Here is a 25253-nt window from a genome sequence, read left to right on the forward strand (position 1 = left end):
GATGAATGAATCGAGATCTCTAAGGACTCAATTATCATTCTATATTTTCAAAATTCATTACTCAAATCTTTGTTTTAATAAAAAAAAAATAGATTAATTGTTTGAGCACGATAAATCAATATTGTAAATTTTTTGGTATGGTGTTCAATTTCAAAAACTAAATAAATTATTGCTTTAATACACTTGAGTAGGTAAAATAGAGCGTAGAAAGTGAAAGATGGAGGAGCAAGACATATGGTAGGAGGGGTTTGAATTTATCATGTCCACGTGGGGCCCAAGTGGGTGTCGATGTGTCTAAGATAGGGAAAGGGATGGAAATTGAATGAGGGGCACATGGGCGCAGCATATTTTTGGGCTTATAAATAGCACTCTTATACGTATAATGTTATACACATCATCTGCTACCATCACGTGCTCTCCTCTCCCTCGTCTCTGCCCTCTTCCACCACCCTCTCTCTCTCTCTCTCTCTACTCTTTTTCCCACCCTTCGTTATCTCTTTAATTTTGTTGCCTTCTTCCCAACCTGCAAATATCCAATCTTTTGGTCGTTATAGGATATATACTTATCAAACTATAGTAGTTTTGTTCGTTGGTTGACAAAGAAAAAAGAAAAGGCTAGCTTTTTATCATACCTCTCCAAAAACATAAAAGCTAAGTAATTAAGCTTCCCTAGCTAAATTACTAGCTAGTCGTAAGTGACACTCACACTCACACACCCCACCCCAGCAGACATGGAGAACAACAAAAAGAAAGTAGTAGGAGGAGGCCCTTCCTCATCATCATTCACCAACTTTGATCATCTTTTTGGTCCCAAGGACCCATCCACCACTTCATCTTCATCCACCAGCATCTTTGGCTCCATTTTCCCACCCCCTCCTTCCACTGTATGCATGTCTCCCTCCTACTTTCTTCTTTTATTTATTTTTTATGTACATGCATGGGTTAATTAATTTTGCTCAATCTTATATTAATCACTTACATAGCATCCCTACATGTTTTTGTTTTTATTTTTATTTAATTTGAGATTGGCAATATGGCATAGTTATTGTTTCTGACTTGACCAACAGGTTAATTTTTTCGGGAATATGATAGCTTTAGTTAGTTGGTATAATAGCAAAAGAATTACTAACTTCAATGGTTTTAGGTCCTTGATTCGTTTGAGTCAGTATGTATCACTAGCACCTTTTTACATGATAGTTATTGAAAGCATTTTGGTCAAACTCTTCTATCTAGGTAACTAACTAACTATAACTGCATGTCTTAAAAAAAAAAACTTTTCATTTATAGCTGATCTATTTTTTACCATGATATATTCTTGCACAAAATGGAGCATAATAATTTGTAGATGTTATTTGAGCTAGCTAGCAAGCAACCTGATGAGTATGGATTTCTAAAATTCTTTGGGTCTAGCTCTTCTATGTGTCGTCTAAAGTTTACCATTAATCACAACTTTAAGCATGAATGAATATGTTCTTGCATCAGTACTCTTGGACTAAAGTTAACTATCATCAGCTTTGATCTCTGAGCAATATATATAGCATATACTGCTAATTTGTGAAAAATAATTGACATAACACATATATATACTTAACCCTGTTACAACTACTCTTTTGTGACTGACTATATAACTTTAGGTTGGAGGGAGAGATTCAACAAAACAGGACATGGGATGCAAAAATTATGGAGCACCAGGTTCGTATTATATATATATATATATATACCACTTTGACTAGAGTACTAAATATGCCCTTCTCTTTCTTCAGTTCATCTCAACTCAAATCTTGTCTATATACAGGGAACATGCATGTGGCTTTTTTCAATCAAAATTTTAAATGTCTAGGCTTATTTAGTAAAGCTTGAGTAGTTGGATTATACGTTTCAGGAAATTACAGTTACAAAGGTGAAAGCAGCGCTAGCGGTGTCGTCTCCAACAGCAAGAATACTACTAGTACCAATTATCATCATCAGAATGAGACAGTGGAGCCCAGCTACTACAGTTCATCAATCTATTATGGTGGTCAAGAAAATTATTCCCCAAGAACCAGGACCACTGAATCCCACCATAGTGTGAGTGCCTTAATTCCTATCCTTTATCATGATGGTCCATGCATGCTCTTGTTTTGCCAAAAGGATAATTACCTAATATATAATATTATTATTAAGTACAACCTCCCACAGTTTGAATTCAATTACATTTAGTGATACGAGAAGGGTCATGAACACTCTTCATCTGAATACATTTTTTTATTGGTTAAAATTTATTAAAAATTAAAAAATTATTAAATAAGATATGAGATCCATCAAATTAAAATTTATGATTTTCAATAAATTTTAAATAATAAAAATTAATGTGTTCAAAGCATTTCTTTGGTAACACATACTAGTATGTTTTAGTAGCTCATAAGCTTGCTTTTATATGCTAAAGAAAGAGACAAAATTAAACTTTTTTTATCTTTCCTTTTTACTTAAAAGATAAATGTAAAAAAGCAAAGTAGCTAGATAAAGTCAAGTCTAAAATGATATGATATTTTCTTAACCAATACTCTAAAATTCTACTTAAATTGATTACCATTATTTGAATATAAATTTTTATGGTTATTTGTAGCAAAAGGAGAGAAAATATAAAAAATAACATATAGAAGTTTAACGAGAAACCATGGAAATTTAACTACTGGCATATACATGATTTATATTTTTCATTTATGCAGCAAGGCTCATTGGCTATATATATATATATATATATATATATATATATATATATATATATATATATATATATATATATATATATATATATGCGCGCGCGCGCATTGATGAATAAATTAAAACTTTATTAATTGTTTTTAGTTGACATACATATATGCGTGTTGTGTTTTTTTTTTAATAAAATCATATCTGGAATCTTTGCAGTTTAAGAAAGACAAGAAGGATGATGATGATCCAAATGGTAATGATTCAAACAGTGCTTCAAGAGGGAACTGGTGGCAAGGTAGGATAATCTTGGTTGCCTAGTAGCAAAAACAATAATAATAAAAATAAAAATAAAAACAGACATTCTAATTACTGAAGCACAAAGTTTACTGACTTTATTATACCTATATTATTTTCGGTTTCCGCAGGTTCTCTTTATTATTAACGTCTGCCAAAATATGCAACCTCGCCATCCTGTATTATAGCAGGTATTTGAAATTTAAATATAACTTCTGTATCTTTTCCTGCTAATTAAACAGAAGTAAAGCGAAGAATGCATTTTAAAGAAAAATATATAATTATATGATTGATTAAAAAATTAGCAAAACAAAAATTAATAACCTAATACGTGTACGTATGCATTTTATAAAATTTTCAATTGCAGATTGCATAAGTAACAATTACAATTTGTGTTTTTATTTTTCTCTCAAAGATTAATATATAGCTACCGCAGAGTAGTCAAATTCTGTGTATTTGTATTTACAATTATAATTAATGCATCACGTCCTTCTTCTAAGCTCCACTTTCTGTCCTCATTTCTTTGGCGTGCAAGGAGAAACATTGCTACTTTATATCCAAATTCTCATATACAAACAAATTGAATAAAATTCTTTGGCACACACCCTGGTGGAATTATATGTATATTAATTGATTCACTCTTTAACTCAGCTTTCAAACATGGACTTTGTTCACGTTGCAGGATGATAATGATATGATCATCGACCACGTACGTTGTACGCAGTAGCAGTACTCTAATTAACTACGGAAATAAAGACATGGTAGCGGACACTAGTACTCTTCAGCATGTGTTGGGTCCTTTTTGTCACAGCTCGCTCGCGCGCATATATATATATATATAAAGTTAGTAGAACATATATATAAGTCAACCCTTCTATTTAATTAGTAGTAGCTTGAAGCCATAATTACTCCCTGTTGTGCTTTTATTTCATAGAAAAAGTTTGGTGTGGGTAACTGACTTTTAGTATTAGTGTTTTAGAATCATGTGATCTTGTTAAATGTACTTTATGGTTCCCGTTCTACCCGCTGTAGCATGTAGCATGCATACTGTGACTTATAAATAAGAGTTATATATTTCTAAGGTTCACTTTACTAAAAACAACCAACAAATGTTGGTGTTGACAAGGAATGAACTCGATCATATCCAAAAAGATGTATTTTTTATTCTCAGGTAAGAATTTTATTAATGAATAATTTAAACTTAAGACATATCATAATCCTAATAAGATTTTGAAATTCAAGTTAAGGGAAAAAAAACTTTTACTAAAAACATAAAATATATTATTATCAATAATCGATTATAATGTTGTTCATTACATTTAAAATTAGACTTTAACAATTTTAAGTTTTAACAATGTTAAATAATAATTTTTAATTTTTAGTTTATTAAGAATTTATAACATTATTTATTAGTTCACATAAGGCTAAAAAGTCTTTTTTATTTTTATTAAAATACTATATTTTACCTTTTTATTCCACCAAATGAATAGAGAGAAATTTTATTTTTTCTTTTTCTCTCGATCCAAATTAAAACAAAAAAAAAATTACTTTCTCTTTTCTCTTGATCTCCGGTCCAGCGACGTCAACCACTATTGCCCAAGCACGTTCATTGCAAGTTTGCAACACAAATGAGTCATGAGACTAATCATTACATTAAGCTGATGTATTAGGGCTTGAAGAAATGGCAACGATAGGGAATTGTGATTGCGATTTTGGGATCAACGTCGACTTTCTTGAAGGCGTGGGAAGAGAAGACAGCATGCAAGTAAGGGATGCTGACCTTAGAAAGCTCTTTGCATCACTGTGAAGAAACAGAAGCCCTTATGTGCTGAACTTCCCACATGGACCACGTTCCTCATGTTCAGGATACCCAACGGCCACAGTGATCAAAAGCAGCAGGAGCAACCCTACGAACTTGCTCATCTTCGTGACTAAAATTAATTTCTGTTTTCTAAGGCTTTGAATGCAACTCACAAAAATTGCCTAGCGCAATGCTCTCTATATATTCATAGATCAGCAAAATAAACAAGCAACCATTCACAAAACCACGTTAGGAAGCATGTGAATTATGCATTCTTTAATTTCTCGGGACAAGCTAGTTTTGTGCACGCAGGTTCTTACCAAAGAAGCACCCATATATATATATATATATATATATATATATATATATATATTGAATCAGGAAGCACAGGGTCTTGGTAATTAACTGCAGACTGTATATCTTATCTGGAAACAAATACTGGATCAATGGAGGCTTTCTCTTGCATTAAAAGAATATAAAAGCTACTACATTTTCATTTTTCAACTTTGCTATCTTGTGACACGTCATGCTATACATGGACGTTCTGTGGTTTATTTATAAGAAGAAGATAAGATAAATGCAGGTTCTATCTTCTACTGGTTGGTTGATTATCACATAAGTCAAACTTCATCTAATTAACCTAATATATATATATATATATATATATATATATATATATATATATATATATTTGTTAATTAGATGAAGTTTGACTATATATATATATGAAATAAATTAGTAAAAAGTTATATAAAGATTATAATAAAATAAAATAAAATAAAAAATATTTAACTATATGCTCTCTCCATCCCTTTTTATAAGGTCCATTCAACTAATTTTTACTCTTTAAAAAATTAATTAATTAAGTTAATAACATTAAATTTATCAATAATTTATAACATTCTTTCAAAAATTATCTTAATTAATTTTTAAATTAATCATCTTTCTTTTTCACTAAATTGTTTCTCAGCTAGCTAATTGTTACTTATCTTCTCCCATCGTAATAAGATACGAAAAGAGTATATCTCATTAATTTGCAACATTTATTTTAGAATAATAATACTAATAATAAATTGAATGGTATGAAATGTTAAATAAAATAAAAAGCTTACTCAATTTATGTGTTTGAATCAGATCACTCTTCAGTGAGCATCTCCGGCCCTATGAAGATATAGATATTTGAAGTCTTACACCCAAGTCCCTCGTTGGGAGGGTCTTCCTTTCCTTTTGGCTTCCACACTTAGCCTATATAAAGAGGCGCCCTTTTGGTGCAGTTAGAATCATTACTAAAATTTTCCTTTTTCTTTAATAATAATGTTTGCTTAGTCTACTTGGGAAAAAAAAAAAGAATAATTTTATTATTAACTTAAATCTTTGTCCATCAAAAATTACATTGGACATCTGAATAAGTTCCAAATTTATGTTAAATGCTGTACACCTCTTGACTTTTCTGGAAAAGAGTTTTGGCAACTCATCTACTACAATTCTCTTCCTCATCAATGAGGGCTTGGCCTTCTCAACTGCAACATCATCACCAGCATCCTCCTCACCATCACCAAAATCTCGCTAAAAGCGTCTCATGTGCACATTCTCTTTCGTAGGCTTTCCACACATCCTAACCTCATCAATACAGAAATTAAAAAGTTGACACATCCATTTTTACTAGATGACTCAAAAACATGTCATGCTTGTGGAGGAGAAGGTTGATGTGGAGATGTTGATGGTAGAGGTGTTGACTGACTAGTTAAAATATTTTTTATATTGATTAAAAAATAAACTTAACTCCAAAAACTATTTTTCTATTCCATTATATTTTCTTGATAAAAATTATTTATTTGACTTAATTATATTTTTTATCCCAACTTTTTAATTCGATCAAAAAACCTAAATTTATGAGATACCGTAAAAACTCTAGTACTGTGAATGATCTGCATATGCATAAGTGAAAATACTTATTAAAATTCTTAAATCTCATGTAATATTGTAGAGTCCACCAAATAATAGTAAGTCTAAAAGTTAACTACGCCAAAAAACCTAAATTTATGAGATACTATAGAAACTCTCGTACTGTGAATGACTGCATATGCAGAAGATTTATGCAGCTAAGCCGAGGAAGCTAAATGGTGAACAGTTCAATATAGAAAGTATGTCCTCCGCATTAGTACTGTGGCAAACCAACAATATAGGGCATGTTTGAGTTGTTGTGGAAAAGGCGACAATACTTGTTTCAATACATATCTAGCGGATTAATATTGCAAAAATAAGGGTCGAGAGATTCATTTACAAACAAAAATTTGATGTTTTCCAATGTTTACTCAAACATACTCGTAATCTTTACGATACAGGCGCCCATCCAAATAAAATTAAATTAGAAACAACCAAAATGTTTTAAGAAAACGTGAATTTAGATAATAAAATTGTTACAAGGTACGTAACTTATTTATGAGGCTTTATAACATGCTCAAATTATTAACGACAACACACAATGTATTTCCTGAAGCTTTGACGACTTGTAAAATCCTCAGGTTGCCTAACAGACTTTTTCAGCCTTGTAAGAGCTGCAATTACATTAGAGAAAAACAATGAGCACATGGTATACTTTATAACAGCCAAATGTGATGAGTATATACATGTTTAATTTAATTAGTTCAGTTTAGAAATATAACCATTTATCAGCTTCTAGATAAAGTTTGTGAAAAATAAATAATTATACTTCATAGAGATGTTCATATATATACCTGATTAATATGTGGACATTTATGATAGGTAATTAGTGATAACTTGTGCTCTATGGCTTGGCGAAATGGCAACGATGGGGAATGGTGATTGCGATTTTGGGATCAACACCAACTTTCTTGAAAGCATCGGAAGAGAAGACATCATAGAGGCAAGGGATGCTGACATTTACAAGGTCTTTGCAACACTGTGAAGAAACAGGAGCCCTCACATCTCGTGCAGCCTTTTCACAGTGACGCAGTTTATGCGTCAAAATTCTAAGTGTGCTGAACTTTCCGCATGGACCATGTTTCTCGTGTTCAGATTCAGGATATTTAGGACCATGATCGTATTCAGCAACGGCCACAGTGATCAAAAGAAGCAGGAAGAAACCAACGAAGTTGTTCATCATCTTAATTAAATGAAGAATTTGGTTTTCTTTTTTTTTTTTCTTTTTTGTAAGTAGCTTCAAGCTTTGGAATACAACTCACAAAAAATTGCCTAGCTCTATGCTCTATATATATTGCTAGATTAGCAAAATAAACAAGTAAACTATGTTCACAAGCATCTGGATTTTGCATTCTTTAATTTCATGGGAGAAGGTATAGCTAGGGTTACAGCTTCATGCCCGCAGATTCTTACCGTAGAAAAGAAAACAGGCGCTGGGAATATTTTGAATCAGGAAGCACTGCACAGCTTTGGTACGTAGTTGGTTTTACAATATCTTAATGCACACCCTGTATACATGTCTTACTTATTATGGAGGCTTTCTCTTTTATATATATATATATATATATATATATATATATAAAGAATCGAAAAATAAATATACTTTTTCAACGATGCTATTTTGTGAAACGTCATGCTATATATACTTAGACAGTCCATGGTTTATTAATAAGATAAGTGAAGGCATACCTTGGAGGTTGCCACATGCATGCGGAAGTCAAACTAGGGATACGCTCGAAAGTTGATCTCAAATGTGTTCTAACCTTTGTTTAAGGAGGATGCTTATCATAAGAGAATTTTATTCATAAATTTAATTCTGAGATTTATTGAAATAAATTCATAACAAATTATAAGAAGGTCATAATAAATCAAGAAAAATGTTTAATCGTACGAATTTAAATGGATAAAAAAATAGTCAAAATCTGATTGGTTGTCCTTTTGATACCGACACCCCTTCTATGTTTTTCATTAAAAATAAACTTTTAGTTTCTGTATATTATTTAAAAAACAAGAGTCTCATATAGTTGACGAAAAAAATTATTATACTCCAACACATTGATTCGAGTGAAATTTAACTTCATATTTTTAAATAAGATCTCATATACTAATTTTATATATATATATATATATATATATATATATATATATATATATAAATTAAGAAAAATAGATGATCAATTAAATTCTTTAGGAACATTACTCATAAGCAAAAAGAAATATTTCGTATTAATGTCACGTTGATTAAAAAAAATTGTATTTATATTCTCTAACTTCTTAATAAAGAAAATTTTTAATTTTTCAAAGGAAATTGCTAAATTAATTAGCCGCGGTATCATAAAACTGAAATATTATTCTATTTTAAAACCTACACGTTACACAAAAGTATAGTTTGCCAACTTTTCGTTGTTTTAGGGCCATTGGATTGGGCTGTAAATAAGTTCAGCGTGTGCTAAATGTTGTCAAACTTTAACTTTATTGGCTTTGTAGCTCGTAACACTCAATTACAGTCCAGTCTCCATTGCGTGTAATGGATGTAATTTTCTTTTTCTAAAGTAAATAAGAGGAAAAGTAGTTTTTTCATCAATGTTGAGATTAATTATTTAAATTACTAACTGCATCTCTAATGGATGAAATTTAAATAACTCATTTTGGATTTTTTACTTTATGTTAATTGATTCCTATATTACTACATCATACATAAGTAACTCATATTTTGTTTCAATGGTACATATAGTTGTAAGTTTTAAGCAACGCTTAAATTATTCTCCTTAAATGATCTTTAAATAGTAATAAAATATTTTTTCACTCATAAGTAACCATTGCTTATATAAGAACATCTCTAATGCTGGTTGCTTAACGAATTGCTTATTTTTAGATATTGTTGCTTAATTTTTTTTACCATTGGAAATGATTTATGTATCATATTAGGTTGTTTAAATAAGTCTCTCTTGCTTATATAAGCAACGGTTTCTATTGGGAAAAAACATTTTATTGCCATTAAGGTTCATTTAAGGGAATAATTTAAGAGTTGCTTAAAATTATAACATTAGAACAAAATATATGAGTTGTTTAATTATGATGTCACATTGTAAGAATCGATTAACATAAGATAAGAAATTTAAAATAGGTTACTTAAATTTCACCCATTAAACATGCTCAAAGCAATCTAATATAACACATAGATCACCTCCAATGATAAAAAAAAAAAAAAAAAGTAACGGTATTTGAAAATAATTAAGTAACTCTTTGAGATTTGGAAATGCTCTAAAATGAGTTACTCATTTTGGAGGAATAAGATCCTCATATAATACATGTGCAACCTCATTAATTAGGAAATTAAACCATTCATAGTAAGGCATTTCATCAGCTCAACCTTGTTTCAAGATGTTGATTAATTTCCTATTTATTTGATGTCATCAAGGAAAAGATAGACATAAAGTTAAAACACGAAATCCTACTTATATAAGAAGAATATATACTTTAAAAAAAATTATTCGTAAAATAAGAGTTACCCCGTTTAAATTCTTGGTTAAACTAATCAGTTTGCATAGGTTGCATTTGAATGAGCCTATATATTCAATGAGTTCGTGAGTTCAAGAATAATAACCAGGCCAGTTGCATTTAGTTTTTGTTTATTCATATAAAAAATTGAATTTTTATGAATTGATCTAAATAGTTTTTGTGAATTGGTTCACCAACGTAGCTTAATGGCATAACGTGGGAAGTGTCATAGTGTGTCTTTGATGGGGTTTATATAATTGATTTTGATTAAAATTAATTCTGAAATAATGTAGTTTATGTTTAGATGTTTTATTATAAAATTAAGTTGAGTAAAATTTAATACAAAATTTTGAATTTAACATAAAAATTACTCAAAGTTGATTTAGTCAAGAATTAATTTTAAATTCCTCTCTAAAGAAAACTAAACATATGTAAATGTATTTAAAAATTAATTTCAAATCCATAATTAATTCTATAATCTCAAACCAAACGCACACTTAATGATCAAGTCAACAATTGTCCTCGAGTCTGAGCTGCAAAACAGCCTCCTATAGCGTAGGTTCAGAGACATCTTCATAAATCATAAGATTGATGCCAAGACATCCACCTTCATGTTCCACTACTCGTACCACTCAAGTTCGCAAAAGCTAGCTAAGAGCAATTTCATCTGCAAAAGTTGTATTGATTTTCCACCGACTATATACCTTTAACTTTCCAGGAATTTATTATCTAGAGAAATCATGTTATATGCATACACGGTTATAGAATTCTCTTGAACATTTTTCTTCTTTTTGTAGTATTACGTTTTATAGAAATTTGTAGCAACCACAACGCATACTCTGATATTGTGTCGCTAACGCAGTGATCAAGAGCGTAGTCAAAAGGTCAAGGAAACTATACGATAATTAAATTCAATTAGAGAAATGTTTCTTAGACAAGTTTGTTTTATGTAGCATGGCCAAGAAGCTATATTGCAAACAGTTCGATATGTATAAAGCATTGTCGCAAACCAACATCACAGATACGATACTCCCATCCAATTAAAATTAAATTTTGAACAACCCAAAAGGATATTTTGCAGAAAGATATAAAATTTATTTGATAGATAATAAAGAAGTTGTTACAATGTAACTTATTTATGAGTCTTTATAAAGAGCTCAAATTATTAACGACAACATGCAATACAGAAGCATACTGTAAATATATACATATATATATTGGCATGTATGCTAGATTGGTAACTAACTAGTGCTCTATGGCTTGATGAAATGGCAACGATGGGGAATGGTGATTGCGATTTTGGGATCAACACCAACTTTCTTGAAAGCATCAGAGGAGAAAACAGCATAGAGGCAAGGGATGCTGACATTTAAAAGGTCATTGCAGCATTGTGAAGAAACAGGAGCCCTCAGGTTTCGTGCAGGCTTTTCACAGTGACGCAGCTTATGCGTCAAAATTCTAAGGGTGCTGAACTTTCCACATGGACCCTGTTTGTCGTGTTCAGGAGGATACACAGGACCATGGTCGAATTCAGCAGCAACGGCCACACTGACCAAAACCAGCAGGAACAACCCAACGAACTTACTCATCTTAACTGAATGGATTTTATTATTTCCTCTTTTTAAGTAGCTTAAAGCTTGGAATAATGCAACTCACATATTAAAATTGTCTAGCACTATGGTCTATATATATTGCTAGATTGGAAAAATAAACAGGCAACTATGTACAAAACCTCGTTCCAAAGCATTTGGTTTCTGCCCGCATTCTTTAATTTCATGGAAGAAGGATTACAGCTTCATGCCCGCAGATTCTTACTGAAGAGAAGAAGCAGGCCTGGGAATATTTTGAATCAGGAAGCACGGGTCTATATACTTGGTATTAGAATATATATATATATATATATATATATATATATATATATATATATATATATATATATATATATATATATCTGTGTGTGTGATGTTTGAATTGAGAGAAATAAGAAGGAACTGCAAAAAAAATCTCTCCACTTATTTGAATATGTAGAAAAAAATATCACATTAAAATAATTTTATGTTGATTAAAAAATAAATTAAACTTCAATTTTTTGTTACTCCATAATTTTTTCTTTATTATTTTTATCTTCTAAAGAGTTGTTTAATTTTCTAAAAATACTCTAAAACAAAAAAAAAATGAAAAAGAATTAACTTTACTCCTCCATTTCACTCAAATTTGGAGGTCCACAAAAAGTTATCTATCCTTATTTTTTTTCTCTTAATAAATATTAAAAATTTAATATTTTTATCCTATCATCCTTTTCTCCATTTTTTTTAATATATAATCAAGCAAACATTGTGTAAATTTTAAACTTTAATAAACAGATATTGAAAGCATTATTCCTAATTTAGAAAAATAGAGCCAACCAAGTCTTACGGATAAAAAAAATTTCATTCCAATTAAACAAATTAATCTGCATGGGCCGTATTTACTAATATATTTAACAAGCTCACGTGAGTCCAAAATTAAACAAACTAGTTCCTGGATTGGTCCGCATGTTGTTTTTATATAAATGAATTTTGTGCATCCCAAAGACATCCCAAACTAACATTTTGTTTTATATTAAAATGATTTTAGTAGTTAAAAAATCATGCAAATAAACAGATTGATTTGTGAATTTGCATTTAACTTGAATGTTTAACGGTAGTAGCTTTCTGCACTTCTCGAGTTATTTCATGCACTCTGTCTGGAAAGTTTTTTTACCTTTTGGATTAACGTAAAAAGGGGGTGCAGGGAGCAACTGGGAAGTACTGGAAGCAATAGGCATGTTTAATAAACCAACAGATATGGACCTGCAACTAAACATACAAAATGTTTTGATCCAAACCCATGCAGGCTGCAAATGACACACAGCCCATTAAACAATTACAACAACTTTCCCTTTTCCTTTCTGACATCTTCCTTTTGAAATTTTGAGATATGCTTTTGGAAGGGAACCCACAAGGCCTGATCAGTGGGCATACACATGAAAACATGTTCTTTTACTCGTTTTTCAAAGTGATTTGGCAATAGAAAATGAAGTGCAAACCACCGAGAATGTGGATTAACCCATGTAGAATTGTTCCAATTTTATCGATCAATAATATTAAATTTGAGTCTTAAATTAAATATGTAATTGAGTTAAATATTACAAGAAAAAAAATTATTGCTCACTGCCTCACTGTAATCCCTCTATTCAGCTCATGCATGATAATAAAAAGAAGAAAGTGAATTAAGGGGAAAAAAAGCTAAAATAAATATATTTTTAAGCAGCATAAAAAGAAAAGCTTAATTTCCCTCCAAAAAAAAAGGGGGGGAAGCTTAATTCTTATATCTATCACACTCAGTTTAGTGGTATCGAGAGAGAGAGAAATTAATCCTTAGAGCAGGATGAAGATGAAGAACGATTCTACTAATAACTTTTGGAACCAAAGACTCTGCTTAAATTCCAACACAAGTGTATAATATAATTGAATTTGCAATGCAATTGAAAACCCTAACCTATCCTTATAACCACTATAATCCCAATCATCAAAATTACTTGTATATATTGACAAAGATGTGAATCAATAATCTCATCATCAAATTCAGAGGTGACACTTCACACTACCAAAACACCACTTCAATTTAATTTATACAGTATTTGATTCACTCAGATTCAATTCATTTTCACACCTCAAAACATCGCAATGGCAAAACCTAGTTAGCTAGCGAGTGAAAGCGTAGAGAACGAACGAGAAGTAGATGAGGAGTGCAAGGGGGACGAAGATGAGAAGCGGGATGACGGCGGCGTAAGTGTGTGAGCTTCCGCAGACGAGGGTTTCGAGCTTGATCTGCGCGACGTTGACGAGGGCGAGCATGAGGAAGCCACAACCGGCGACGGAGACGAGCATGCCGGCGCGGAGGGCGGTGCGGTTGACGACGCCGGATCGGTGTTGAGGCTGTTGGAAGGGTCGTTAGGGTTCCAGGTTAGGCCGATGAAGACGGCGAGGGTGAAAAAGGGAATTCACGTTCACTATCGCGTCTAACGCGGTGATGTGGAGACTCGTAAACGAAGAAGACATTGTTATTGTTATTGTTGTTTTCACTCTTTCAGGGGAAAGGAAAGAAAGAAAACGACGACGACCACAAAAATAGATGGAAATGTGGAATCTCACTGCAACAAAAGCACTTTTATTTTACACACACGTTTTCTTTAAATACAATAAATTTCTTGCATTGTTATCTGTCTTTTTTCTTGTTTAACGGTCCTATTTTCAAAAAGTACTAAGTTTGACCAATGTATTTTTTTCTTCTTCTTAAAACCCTTAAATTCTCGCTTTTTATTTTAAATTTCACAAATTTGAATCTATTCAACTATTTAAACTTTTTTGGTTTTTGTAAATTTCACAACTCAAAACACCAAATTTCATTAAAAACAGTAAAGTCTCAAATTTGGAATCACATATCAACTTACCTTCTTTAAACTTTGATCTCAAATCATATAAAATCCTCTTAATTTCCATTCAATATTTTTACTTATAAACTTTTAAAATTATACTGTCTTAAATTTATCACAAACCTCCCAAATAGTTGGATCCGAGATGAGAAATTAAGAGGTGGAAGAAGATTAACAAAAGAACAAATTTGCTTTATTTCAAAAATTAAGAAATATAATTAATCTTTTAAAATTTTAATTTTTGTTAACTTATCAAAATTTAGTATTTAGCTCAGCTGGTTGAAAAGTGCTTATTAACCATAACTTTGGATGTATCTCTATGGCATGTTAATTAATATGTGATTCCAAATCTATTTCAAAGAAAATTGCAAAAGCAAGCTGACAAGGAGGAAGAGCGCACGCGCTGGGCTGTGATGTTTACGAAACAAATTATGTAAACATTTTCGTCTAATACATTTTATTTTATAAAATATATTTCATAATAATTAATATCAACAATCAGGGCATTTGGTCTAGTGGTATGATTCTCGCTTAGGGTGCGAGAGGTCCCGAGTTCAATTCTCGGAATGCCCCCACTCATCATTACTTTTTTAAATACCTTGTTTTTTTTTGTTTATGAAAGTCTTCATTTGTCAGTGGCCACTTTCTAGCTTCTAAAACACATTTTAATCAATGCTACAAGAAAAATTGTGCAGAGGTCCCATTTGTCAATTGTGATGATATAAACAACTATGCTCCATTAAATGTCAACGTGATTCCCAGCATATTTAAATTCAAAAATAATGAATACCAACAGTGCTTCAGAATTCAGATCTCAGTAAGCTACTGTAATTAACACTATGAATTTGAATTCTCGACTACCAATAAATATATATATTCGTGAATGATACAAATGAAAAAAGTTAAAAAAAAAATAATAATAATAATAGATGCTTTACAACACTAAATCTCTCTCCCTCCTCCTAAAGTAAACTTTGTGCAACCGAATCTCAACTACCATTACCATATTGAGTGCTCAAATGGATAAAACCTTGCTAGTCATTTGGTCCTGTTTTTAAACTTCTGACGTTGTTGTTCTGGTTGTTGTTGTAGTTCGGTTTTCTTGCTACTTGGGTTTGAACAATTCACCTCAGTTGAGTTGCTGCATATCTTAGTAGTCTTTGTCTCTACACCAAGATAATTTGACAACACTCTCCTCACCCCAAAGCCGCGACGATGAGGTTTGATGCTGTTGTTGATGTTGTGGAGGAAAGGAGTTCTCTCCCCTCTTGCAGGACTAATTAGTGGCACAGCCGCAGATGAAAAGCTAGGAGTGCCAATTGATGCTTTGTGTGGTGTAGTGCCTGAGACAGACACTGAGAGTGGTGGACGTGTAATCTTCTTCTGCTGAGAAACCATGTTAACTGTAGTTGTAGGAACCAATGCAAACCTCTCTGAATGTTTTGTCAAGTCATCAACATACAGCAAATCATCAATGCGGGCCACAATGTTGAAAGCCATGCTCTCCAATACTCTTGAGTAGCTCTCTAGCACAGATTTTCCAACATCCTGAAATGTTTGTGTGAAAATGTGTCAATGATATATATGCTACTATGAATGTAATGATTAAAGGGAAAAAATTTATATACAGTTCCTTAAGTACTGTTGGGGTTGTTCTTCAATCAAAATTAGAGTTTCACCCTGGTAATCCATGTAGTCCTTTAATGTATATCTTTATCACGAATCACAAGATACAAATTAAATTCTAATTGAAACAACACCAACCAACATCTAAGGAATTGTATCAAAATTTTGTCAGAAAGAAAAATGCATTGAACCAACCACCTTGTTGCACTGGATCTTGCTGGTATCAAGGGTAGTTTGACTTAAGCCTGGGAAACGCTGCTTCAAGGAAACTAGAATGTTTTCAGCTCTATCTGCTAGTAGTTCTCTCTTATCTCCATCAATCATGAAGTCCTTGACTATTTCCCATGATGATTTTGTGGTAGAACGGTTGGGGTTTGGTGAGGACCTAGAGTGAGCTCTTCGCCGCCAAACATAAATTGCTGCTTCCACACGGTTTGCAATCTCTAGTGCAACATGTTCAGAGGATATGTCTAAGCAATCAAGAAGGCACTCTGGGGAGAATTGATCTGATGTTATGTAACGGTAAACAAAATCCCCCAAGCAAGTTCTTCCATTCTGCAAAATCCATATTCAAGACAAAGTCATAACATGACAGAAAATTAGTACATGTTTTTCTTTTTTCGGGGTGATCCCAGGGTATCTGTCGAGTCAGAAAATGTTCTTTCAAGATATTTAAGTCCATTTAAGGAGTTGATGTCTCTTAATAGAGTTTTTTATACACATAAGCCTGAAGATTGAACCCTTGATGTTTAAGGTAATGTACCTTTCAAGATATTTAAGTCCATTTAAGGAGTTGATGTCTCTTAATAGAGTTTTTTATACACATAAGCCTGAAGATTGAACCCTCGATGTTTAAGGTAATGTACATGTATGCCAAAAGAAAATGTGTGGTAGTCCCTTGAATTTATTTGCAGGTAACTAAGGTATGCCATGTAATGGTGTAATCAATACCCTTAGTTTGGTCTTTTATCTTAATCATAGAATGACATAAGGGGAAAAAAGTGTATTAATGATAGCATTTAGATTAGACCTTAGGAAGAACTTCCAAATATGACTCAGGAACTTCCATTTCAGCCAAAGCAATGCTGTTGATAGCCATGGCTGCTTTTAGTATTTGGTTTGCACATTCTCGAGAGTGATTCAACTGTTTTCTTGAGTCTTCACTGAGTCCTGCAGGGGGGACACGAGGCACGGGAAGCCACCACTTCTCTTCTTGCCGCTGAATTGTTCTGCGAAAAGAGGCCGAACCATCTGCATCTGGGGCTACAATTCCTTGGTCTACATACCAGAACTCTGTAGCAGTGAAACTGTCTAAAATTTCCTGTTATTAAAGAAAATGTACATTAAGGCAACAATCATTCAATTATAGTGAGCCATGAGAGAACAAGATTCAATACTCACGAGAAGCATGTTGTCAAGTTTGCGGAGAGCTGGAAGATTGATAAAAATATCTGCCCTAGGCCTGCAAGTCATTACCTGCAGAATGCACCATATTAGAAAACATCATAGATTCATGATTCATCAATTCCCCCTTTTGAATAAAATCAGAGTTCATCATTAAAATTAAGACTCAATCCAATTTTACCTCGAGCTTACTCCCATCAGGATATGTTTGCCAAGAAGGCATCAACTCGACAATGTAATCACTAACACTAACAAGCCATTCCATCTCTCTCTGCCACATTTCTTTCTTCTCAGAAGGTAAAGGTTCTAGTCTCCATAATTGCCCAAATACAGTTGCTACAAGTTGCAAATAATCCAAACTTGAATAAGTTATAAAACTCAAATTTAAAACCAGAACAGAAAATTCAAAATTTTGAACTATTTGCCAACATAGACAAACTAAGTAAACAGCTTCTCAATTACATAATGAGCCTATGCAAGTGTTTGCAAGATGGAAAGCATACCGCAGAGATTAGTAATGGCATTAGAAATGGCCAAAGCAGTGCAAACCCCTTTTCCAGAACCTGACATATCTTCACCAAGCAACAATTTTGCAAACCTCTCCTTCATCATGTCAAGTTCTGTTCCAAACAAAATTTTAAAAAAAAAATCCAATAATTATCACCAATTAGAGTTATTAGACAACAAAGTCAAAGTGATATTAATGACTTAAAAAGGGATTAATAACTCCAACCCTTTAAAATTCCTGTCCACAATCCTTTTCTAGTTTCCAAACACATCATATCCAATTATCCATTTGTCTCGTAACATATTAAAAAAAAAAAAAAAACTAACCTGACAACTTCAAGCCAATACTGGTAAACTTTTTGTCTTCCAAGTGGGATTTATGTCTGTTTTCTTTTTCATCAGAACTAGAGCGCTTGGAGATTGTGGCCTTGAGAATAGGCCAACCAAGAGGAGCAGGTGAAGAAGACCCTTTTGCCTTAGCTTCATCAGTAGAAACTGAAGAACTGGATCCACAGAAACTGGTATCACTGGAAGAATAATCTGTGGTGAGACAAGACAAAACAACCCCATCACTTTTCTTTTGAGAAGAATTTTCGTTTTTCTTAGATAAAGCATCCATCTTTGAGGAAAAGAAAGGTGTTTTTGGATTCGAAAAGGCAGTCACCACTCGCGAAGATAAGAAGATACTGGGAACGTGGGTTGGGACATGGAAATGGTTGTTTAAGGATATATGAAGGGACCGCTAAGGTTGTTTTGTTCCATGGAAAGAAAAGACGATGTAGTAATGATGAAGACGTGTGGCTTTTTCCGAAAAGGATTGTGAGATTCTACTACTACTACTACCACTCCCTGCAATGCAGTGCATACAACAACAAAATTTGATTTTTCAAGTTTGAAGTTATTACTAAAATGCTAGTAACGTCTCTCTTCTGACTTTCGCTCTCAGGGTACTTTCAAAATAATATCAATAAAAAAATTTGAACCTGGTAGCTGTGAGTAACACTTCAACTACAAGTCTACAACAACACGCTGAGATATCATAATTACTTTTTTGGCCTTTCACATTCACTGTTATTCGTTGCAACATTTTGTACCCGTGCTTTACTGACACATAACCAGCAAATGCAAATCACTATTTTTAGTGTCTAAAAATGTACTACTATCTTAGTCTCTCAAATTAAATTAAAAAATTTAAATAAGAATCTGAAAGTGTAGTTTATTAATTATATTAGGACTGTAGGGTGAAAAAAAAATAAAACAAAGTGAATTGTGATAAAAAAAAATTGAATTAAAATTGAATGTAAAAGTATGAGTTTTATTTTATTGCTTATTTCTTTCATTTTTTATTCTTTTTCTTTTTATATGATCACACCCTTAGTTTAAAAAAAATTAAAAAAGTGTTAGTACTCTTTTTAATATCTACATGTTATTTATTTATTGATTAAAACTTATAAAATTATGAGATATTTATGAAATAAAATATGAATTTTTGTGATTTTCAAAAAAAAATTAATTGATAAGAAGAAGTGTGTTTAGAGTAATGTATGAGTATTTAACTTATATGAAGAAGATTTTGCAAATGATGATTAAAATTAGTATACTAATATGCAAAAAATATCAAGTCCTGGTTGTCTATGTGTCTGTTTGGATGGATATTAATAAAATTGATTTTGCATGTAATTGATTTTGATTAAAATTAATTTTGAAGTAATATGATTTATGTTTTAATATTTTGTTATAAAATTAAATGAGGAGTAAAATTCAGTATAAAATTTTGAATCCAACAAAAAATTATTCAAAATTATTTTAACCCAAAATTAATTCAGGACCCAAAATCAATTTTAAATTTTTTGTGAAACTAATCATATGAAAATATATTCAAAATTATTTTTTAACTCAAAATCTATTTTTCAATATCAAATCAAACATGCATTGTATCTTCCAACTCCTGCTATCAAAGTTATTGATGGCATTTATCGACATTGAATTTTGTTTGATTCGGTTGCATTAAAAAAAACAGCATCCTTACTTAACTCCGAATGAGAATTTATTGAGTATAATTTATGGAGTATAATTTTTTGGTATAATATCAGCTACTTCACTTGAAAATTTGTCCCATAGATTCTTTTTTTTTTAAAAAAAAAGTTTAGTATAATATCATCTATTCACGAGTTCTGAATTATTATCGATCAAGGGTTATCCAGTAATTTCCGTGATCAATTCATAGCTAAAACCTTATTATTACCATCAGTCAACCAAGGGCTATTCGGTAATTTGCGTCAGTTTATGTCTGTTTTTTAATTCCACTTATAACCAAAATATGGCCGTTAAAGAGCAGTTAGGCCTTGACAGAAAGTTGCTCACATCCTTTAAGATAATCTTTCATTATCCAAGCTAGAATTCAAGCTAACGGTCTTTTCCAAATTTATTTAATTAATTAATTAATTAAATGAAGATACGAGTTATCAAACAAAACTGAATTCTCTATAATAGTCTACGATATTCTTATGGAGAAAATATATAAATATTTTTTTGGATGACTATTAACTAGATATAAATATAATTAGTAGACATTATAGTTAATCAAATATATATTTATAGGTTTAATGATGATATATTGTAAAACAGTTTACTCGGTTAAGTATCAATAAATCAGACATCATTATTATATGATTTTTTAAATAATAATTATAAAAAATAACAAATTTAACATGTAATATTATTCATAATCGATTAATATTGTAAAATTTATTTTACATGTTTGACCTATTATTTACCTTACTGTATTGTATCTAAAGTTCTGCTAAACCCATAAAATCATACATGGAGGAGCTTGTTTAGCCTATATGTATACTGTCTGACAGCATTACACATTGGCCAAAGTTCAATTCTGATGCAAGTATATGCTGATACAATTACTGTAGTTACCTATAGATTTACCTAAAGTTATTAACTTCCTAATATAATAATTTTTTACATTTATCATAAGTATGTAAAGTCTTTAAAATTTAAGTAGAAATAGGGATATAATTAAAGGACCATTATTAATGTTGTCTGGATTTTTTAAATGGATGATGGATAATAAAAACATTCTTTTAAAAGTGGAAAAATAAAAAATAAATACTAAACTGACAACAAATTTTAGAAACACTGTTTTTAACTGACTATAATTTATTATAATTAAAAGTTTTTAAAAATCACAAAGAATATAAAGTTTTACTTTTTTTTAACAAATTTTACTCATAATTTTATAAATTTTAATAAAAAAGAGTGTCTTAAAAAATGAAATAACCAATATATAGGTAATATTTATCCTAATATTACACAGTTAATTTTAAGAATACATAAATCTAATCAAACAAACATTGAGCTAATGTACAATCTAAATAAGAACATGTTTAAAAATTCAGCGCAAAATGAATTCTGGGATAAAAGTAATTCTATAAAAAATCAAGACTTTTATTTGTTGGATTTACATTAAAACATGTCATAATAATTTCAATTATAAACTAAACATACACTAAATTAGCCACAAACATGGTTATCATTATTTTATATCGTTTAGAAACATTATTATCGCACTATATAACCATTTCTTCCTCGTCGTCTTGCACTGTTGCTACTAAAGTGCATGATAGCCATAGGCGACAAAAATCCACAACTGCTTTTGATTGCATGACCATAAAATTTGCCTAATAATCAGGAACTAGTAATATTCAGTTAAAAGTATGTATTTTTAATTGTATAAAATATAAAGAAGGTCTACTACGGCGTAGGTCGGCCAAAAGTGAAAAATGTCGAACTCGAAGAGGGAACTCACTACTCAGGGAAGCTAGGAGATAAAAAATAAAAAAATCATCAAACTAGTACATTTGTTGTTTCCCTAACTAATACATTTGTGCATTATATACAATTGATGTAACATTACTTTAAGGACTTTAAAGCCTCCCTTATCACCAAAAAAACGTTAGTCTAATTAAAAAAAAAAAAGTTACTATTTTTTTTTATCGTAGAAATTGAAGACAACTAAGCTAGACCCAGGAAAAAAAAACTACTATAATACTACTTTTGTAGTTAAAGTCATAATAGGTATAGGAAATTGGACTTTTTTACTCTCTTCTGTTTCAAACAATTGTTATTTTAATTTTTTTAACTTCACATTTTCTCACATAAAAAAGTGATTTAGAAGTAATTTTATCTTTAGATGGAGATGTTATTGTTCTTTATGAAGAAAGAATTCAAATGTTTTAATTAATTTAATAATTTAACTAAAATGCATTGACACTTTAAAAAAAACATTATTATCTCATTATTTGTTGACTTATATAGTAAAATCTTAATTTATTTGTTGACTTATATAGTAAAATCTTAATTTATTTGATTTTTTATTAAAAAAACTAAATCAAGAATTTAATTTTTTTTTATATTATTAGTTTAAAAATTGCATTAATAATTAATTAAAATCATCTAAAATATGATTTTTAAAATGATTACTATAAAAAGAAATTATTTTATTATATATAATGATTTATAATTAAATAACAGTATAAAAAAATTATATTAGCATTACATTCTAACTAAATTTCTTTTAAAAAATAGATGATATGCATGTCATATGTCATTTTGTATAATCAAAGCTGACATAAATTCATTAACGTTTTCCTCTATTCTTTTTTCTCAGTAACCATGGAGATGACTTTCATAATCATACAAAGTTCAATTCAAATTTATCTAACTTTTTTCCGTTGAAAATCCACCCTACAAAGGAACGAAGGGATCAGAAGCTAAAGGCCAAAATGCCTACAACGGTTGCACGTTGTTTTTGACAATGGATTAGTTAAAAGTAAAGTGAAAAAGGAAACTGTTATTATATCCGCTTTTTAAAGCAGAGGCACCGTTAGCTCTTGACTTTTTTAGTTCATGGCCGCTACTTTTTTCAAAACTCATTTTTTGTGAACCTTTTTAAATTTACTTTCCGCTTTTTAAATTTACTGTCATGAGAATTTTCCCTGCACTGGGTGGTATAGAAATATCACCATCTCTAACGCTAAAAAAACAAAACATTTTCATAATTTTTATTAGGTTAAATATGTTTTTAAAATTTAATGATCATGATCTTATACAGCGATAAATTTACTGTAGATTATATGAAACCCAGTTTGGTACCCTTTAGTAGACTACTATGAGTAACAAACTGGCTTATGAGCTTTTAATTCAGAGCGTTTGCTTCATGTCATTTTGATTAATTTATCGAAAAACAGGCTTGTAATTTTTTTTATCAACCAATGTTATTTTGTTAATTTTTTTAAAATAGGTCATAGGTCAATTTCTCGAGTAAACATTTTTTTATTCTGTAAATTGGATAGAGAAATAAGAAGAAGAAGAAGAAAAAGTGAGATTCCATCTGTTATTTTATAAAATTCTCTCCAATGCATTGACTTACTCTTCCCAATCCCAAATTAGTTGCAGGTTTAGAAAGCTTCTGATTGTTGTTTGAATTTAAGAACAAACAGTAAGTAGTAAACACTAAGATTAAATTTGTTTAAACTTTTAAAAAAATAGCTTTTAAAAAATTATTTTTTATATAAGTGATTTTAAAAAAAATAGATTGGATTTACTTCTTATGATAAATAAAAAAAATATTTTTTTAAAAACTAAAACAGTTTAAATAAAAAAAATATTTATTTTATTAAAATTAATATTTTTTAACAAATAAATTTAAATAAATCTATCCTTTTAAGACTTGGAATCTACATCTACACGTTATGTCCTTTTCACGTGCAATGCTGACAATTTTAAACAAAAAATAATTAAAACAATTTGTCCTCTCACTCTCTAAGTTTAATAAAAAAAAATTAATATTTTTCTAATATTACTTTGATCTTTCTCAATCTATATAACTCGATCAAAAATTAGGGAGCGTTTACAAATTTTATTTAAATTCTATTTTTTAGATGATAATAATAATAATAATAATAATAATAATAATAATAATAATAATTTTATTTGATTATTTATATTAATGCTGCATAAAAATTAAACTCCAAAAAAATTAATTCAGTAATTTATTTCTATCCCTTTTATGTTTCTTTTCAACTGTGTGTATAAAAAAAATTATGGTTTTATAACGGAGCTTCAACATGTGATGTTTTGAGAATTGCAGAATCTCCAGGATTCCACGGCAACGCTAAAAGAGTGTTTTCAATAAATTCCCCAGTGAGCGTGGACCACCCTAATTAAATCAAGGCATTATATGATACCCACTTCTCTGTCCATTGTTTTATCAGCTTCTATGATCTAGACCTTCATATAATATAATGCATACAATCATGAGAAAATTTGAAAAACAAGATTGTTTCTTACATGTGAATTTATTATTTTCACGCCATACCACATTATTACACGGTGGTTTTTTTTATTGTAGTTATGTATATGTAAATAGATAAAATTTAAAGAATTTAAATGCTATGCCATAATTTTTTAAGAAGTTTGCAAATCAATTCCTTTATTCAATTAATTTAAAAATAATAATTTTATTTATATTATAAAATGACCTACATGTTTAATAAATTTTAAAATCATGGCCTTCTCTCTATTGCCTTTAGCTCTTCTCTGTGACCCCGTTCGTGCAGAGAATATGTTGGTTGTAGTAGCAACCTTTCCAAAGAAGAGTGGCTTTTGGCAATTTGGGTCATGCATCACTTTTCAGTTAAGGCCAAAATGTTGAGGAATAGATTCCATCATAGTCATCTTCATTTGATTATATCAGATGTTTTCTTGTATAAAATTTTACTTCTTTGAAATAATATTTTTTCCCTAATTTTTCTTTAGATGTTGACATCATCTATTTTAGTCTTTCTAAAATGAGAAGGTCTTTGAAAGTGTTTTTTTTTCCTTTTTCTTCTCTAAGAATATCTATAATGTATAATTCTTTATATGAGTTGTGTATTATAATTTTGTGTGCCTTATAATTTTATATACATTTTAGTATTTTAAACAATAATTCACTCTAATATTAAGATTACT

At 30.5% G+C, this 25253-nt stretch overlaps 4 protein-coding genes, 1 non-coding gene and 1 pseudogene across 5 annotated transcripts; 2 read left to right on the top strand and 4 right to left on the bottom strand.

Moving 5' to 3' along the window:
• Positions 1-404: 404 nt before the first annotated feature.
• LOC114381893 lies at positions 405-4069 on the top strand. Its single transcript, XM_028341117.1, has 6 exons — positions 405-884; positions 1635-1692; positions 1883-2067; positions 2911-2989; positions 3120-3179; positions 3671-4069. Exons 1-5 carry the CDS (start codon positions 732-734, stop codon positions 3134-3136), a joined length of 492 nt encoding a protein of 163 aa, XP_028196918.1. The 5' UTR covers positions 405-731; the 3' UTR covers positions 3137-3179; positions 3671-4069.
• Positions 4070-7577: 3508 nt separating this feature from the next.
• On the bottom strand, positions 7578-7913 carry LOC114381761. Its single transcript, XM_028340979.1, has one exon. It carries the CDS (start codon positions 7911-7913, stop codon positions 7578-7580), a length of 336 nt encoding a protein of 111 aa, XP_028196780.1.
• A 3394-nt stretch (positions 7914-11307) lies between these two features.
• On the bottom strand, positions 11308-11879 carry LOC114380926. Its single transcript, XM_028340057.1, has one exon. It carries the CDS (start codon positions 11821-11823, stop codon positions 11488-11490), a length of 336 nt encoding a protein of 111 aa, XP_028195858.1. The 5' UTR covers positions 11824-11879; the 3' UTR covers positions 11308-11487.
• A 1892-nt stretch (positions 11880-13771) lies between these two features.
• Positions 13772-14415, bottom strand: LOC114381953 (annotated as a pseudogene).
• Positions 14416-15191: 776 nt separating this feature from the next.
• Positions 15192-15263, top strand: TRNAP-AGG. The gene has a single exon. It is a non-coding gene; the product is annotated as a tRNA-Pro (tRNA).
• Positions 15264-15486: 223 nt separating this feature from the next.
• On the bottom strand, positions 15487-19110 carry LOC114381194 (rop guanine nucleotide exchange factor 5-like). Its single transcript, XM_028340391.1, has 7 exons — positions 18555-19110; positions 18224-18340; positions 17902-18056; positions 17718-17792; positions 17347-17637; positions 16515-16871; positions 15487-16238 (listed from the first exon to the last, which is right to left on the bottom strand). Exons 1-7 carry the CDS (start codon positions 18844-18846, stop codon positions 15729-15731), a joined length of 1797 nt encoding a protein of 598 aa, XP_028196192.1. The 5' UTR covers positions 18847-19110; the 3' UTR covers positions 15487-15728.
• Between the last annotated feature and the right edge of the window lie 6143 nt (positions 19111-25253).

The sequence above is a fragment of the Glycine soja genome, chromosome 13 (genome assembly GCF_004193775.1).
Source record: "Glycine soja cultivar W05 chromosome 13, ASM419377v2, whole genome shotgun sequence".
Lineage (NCBI taxonomy): Eukaryota > Viridiplantae > Streptophyta > Magnoliopsida > Fabales > Fabaceae > Glycine > Glycine soja.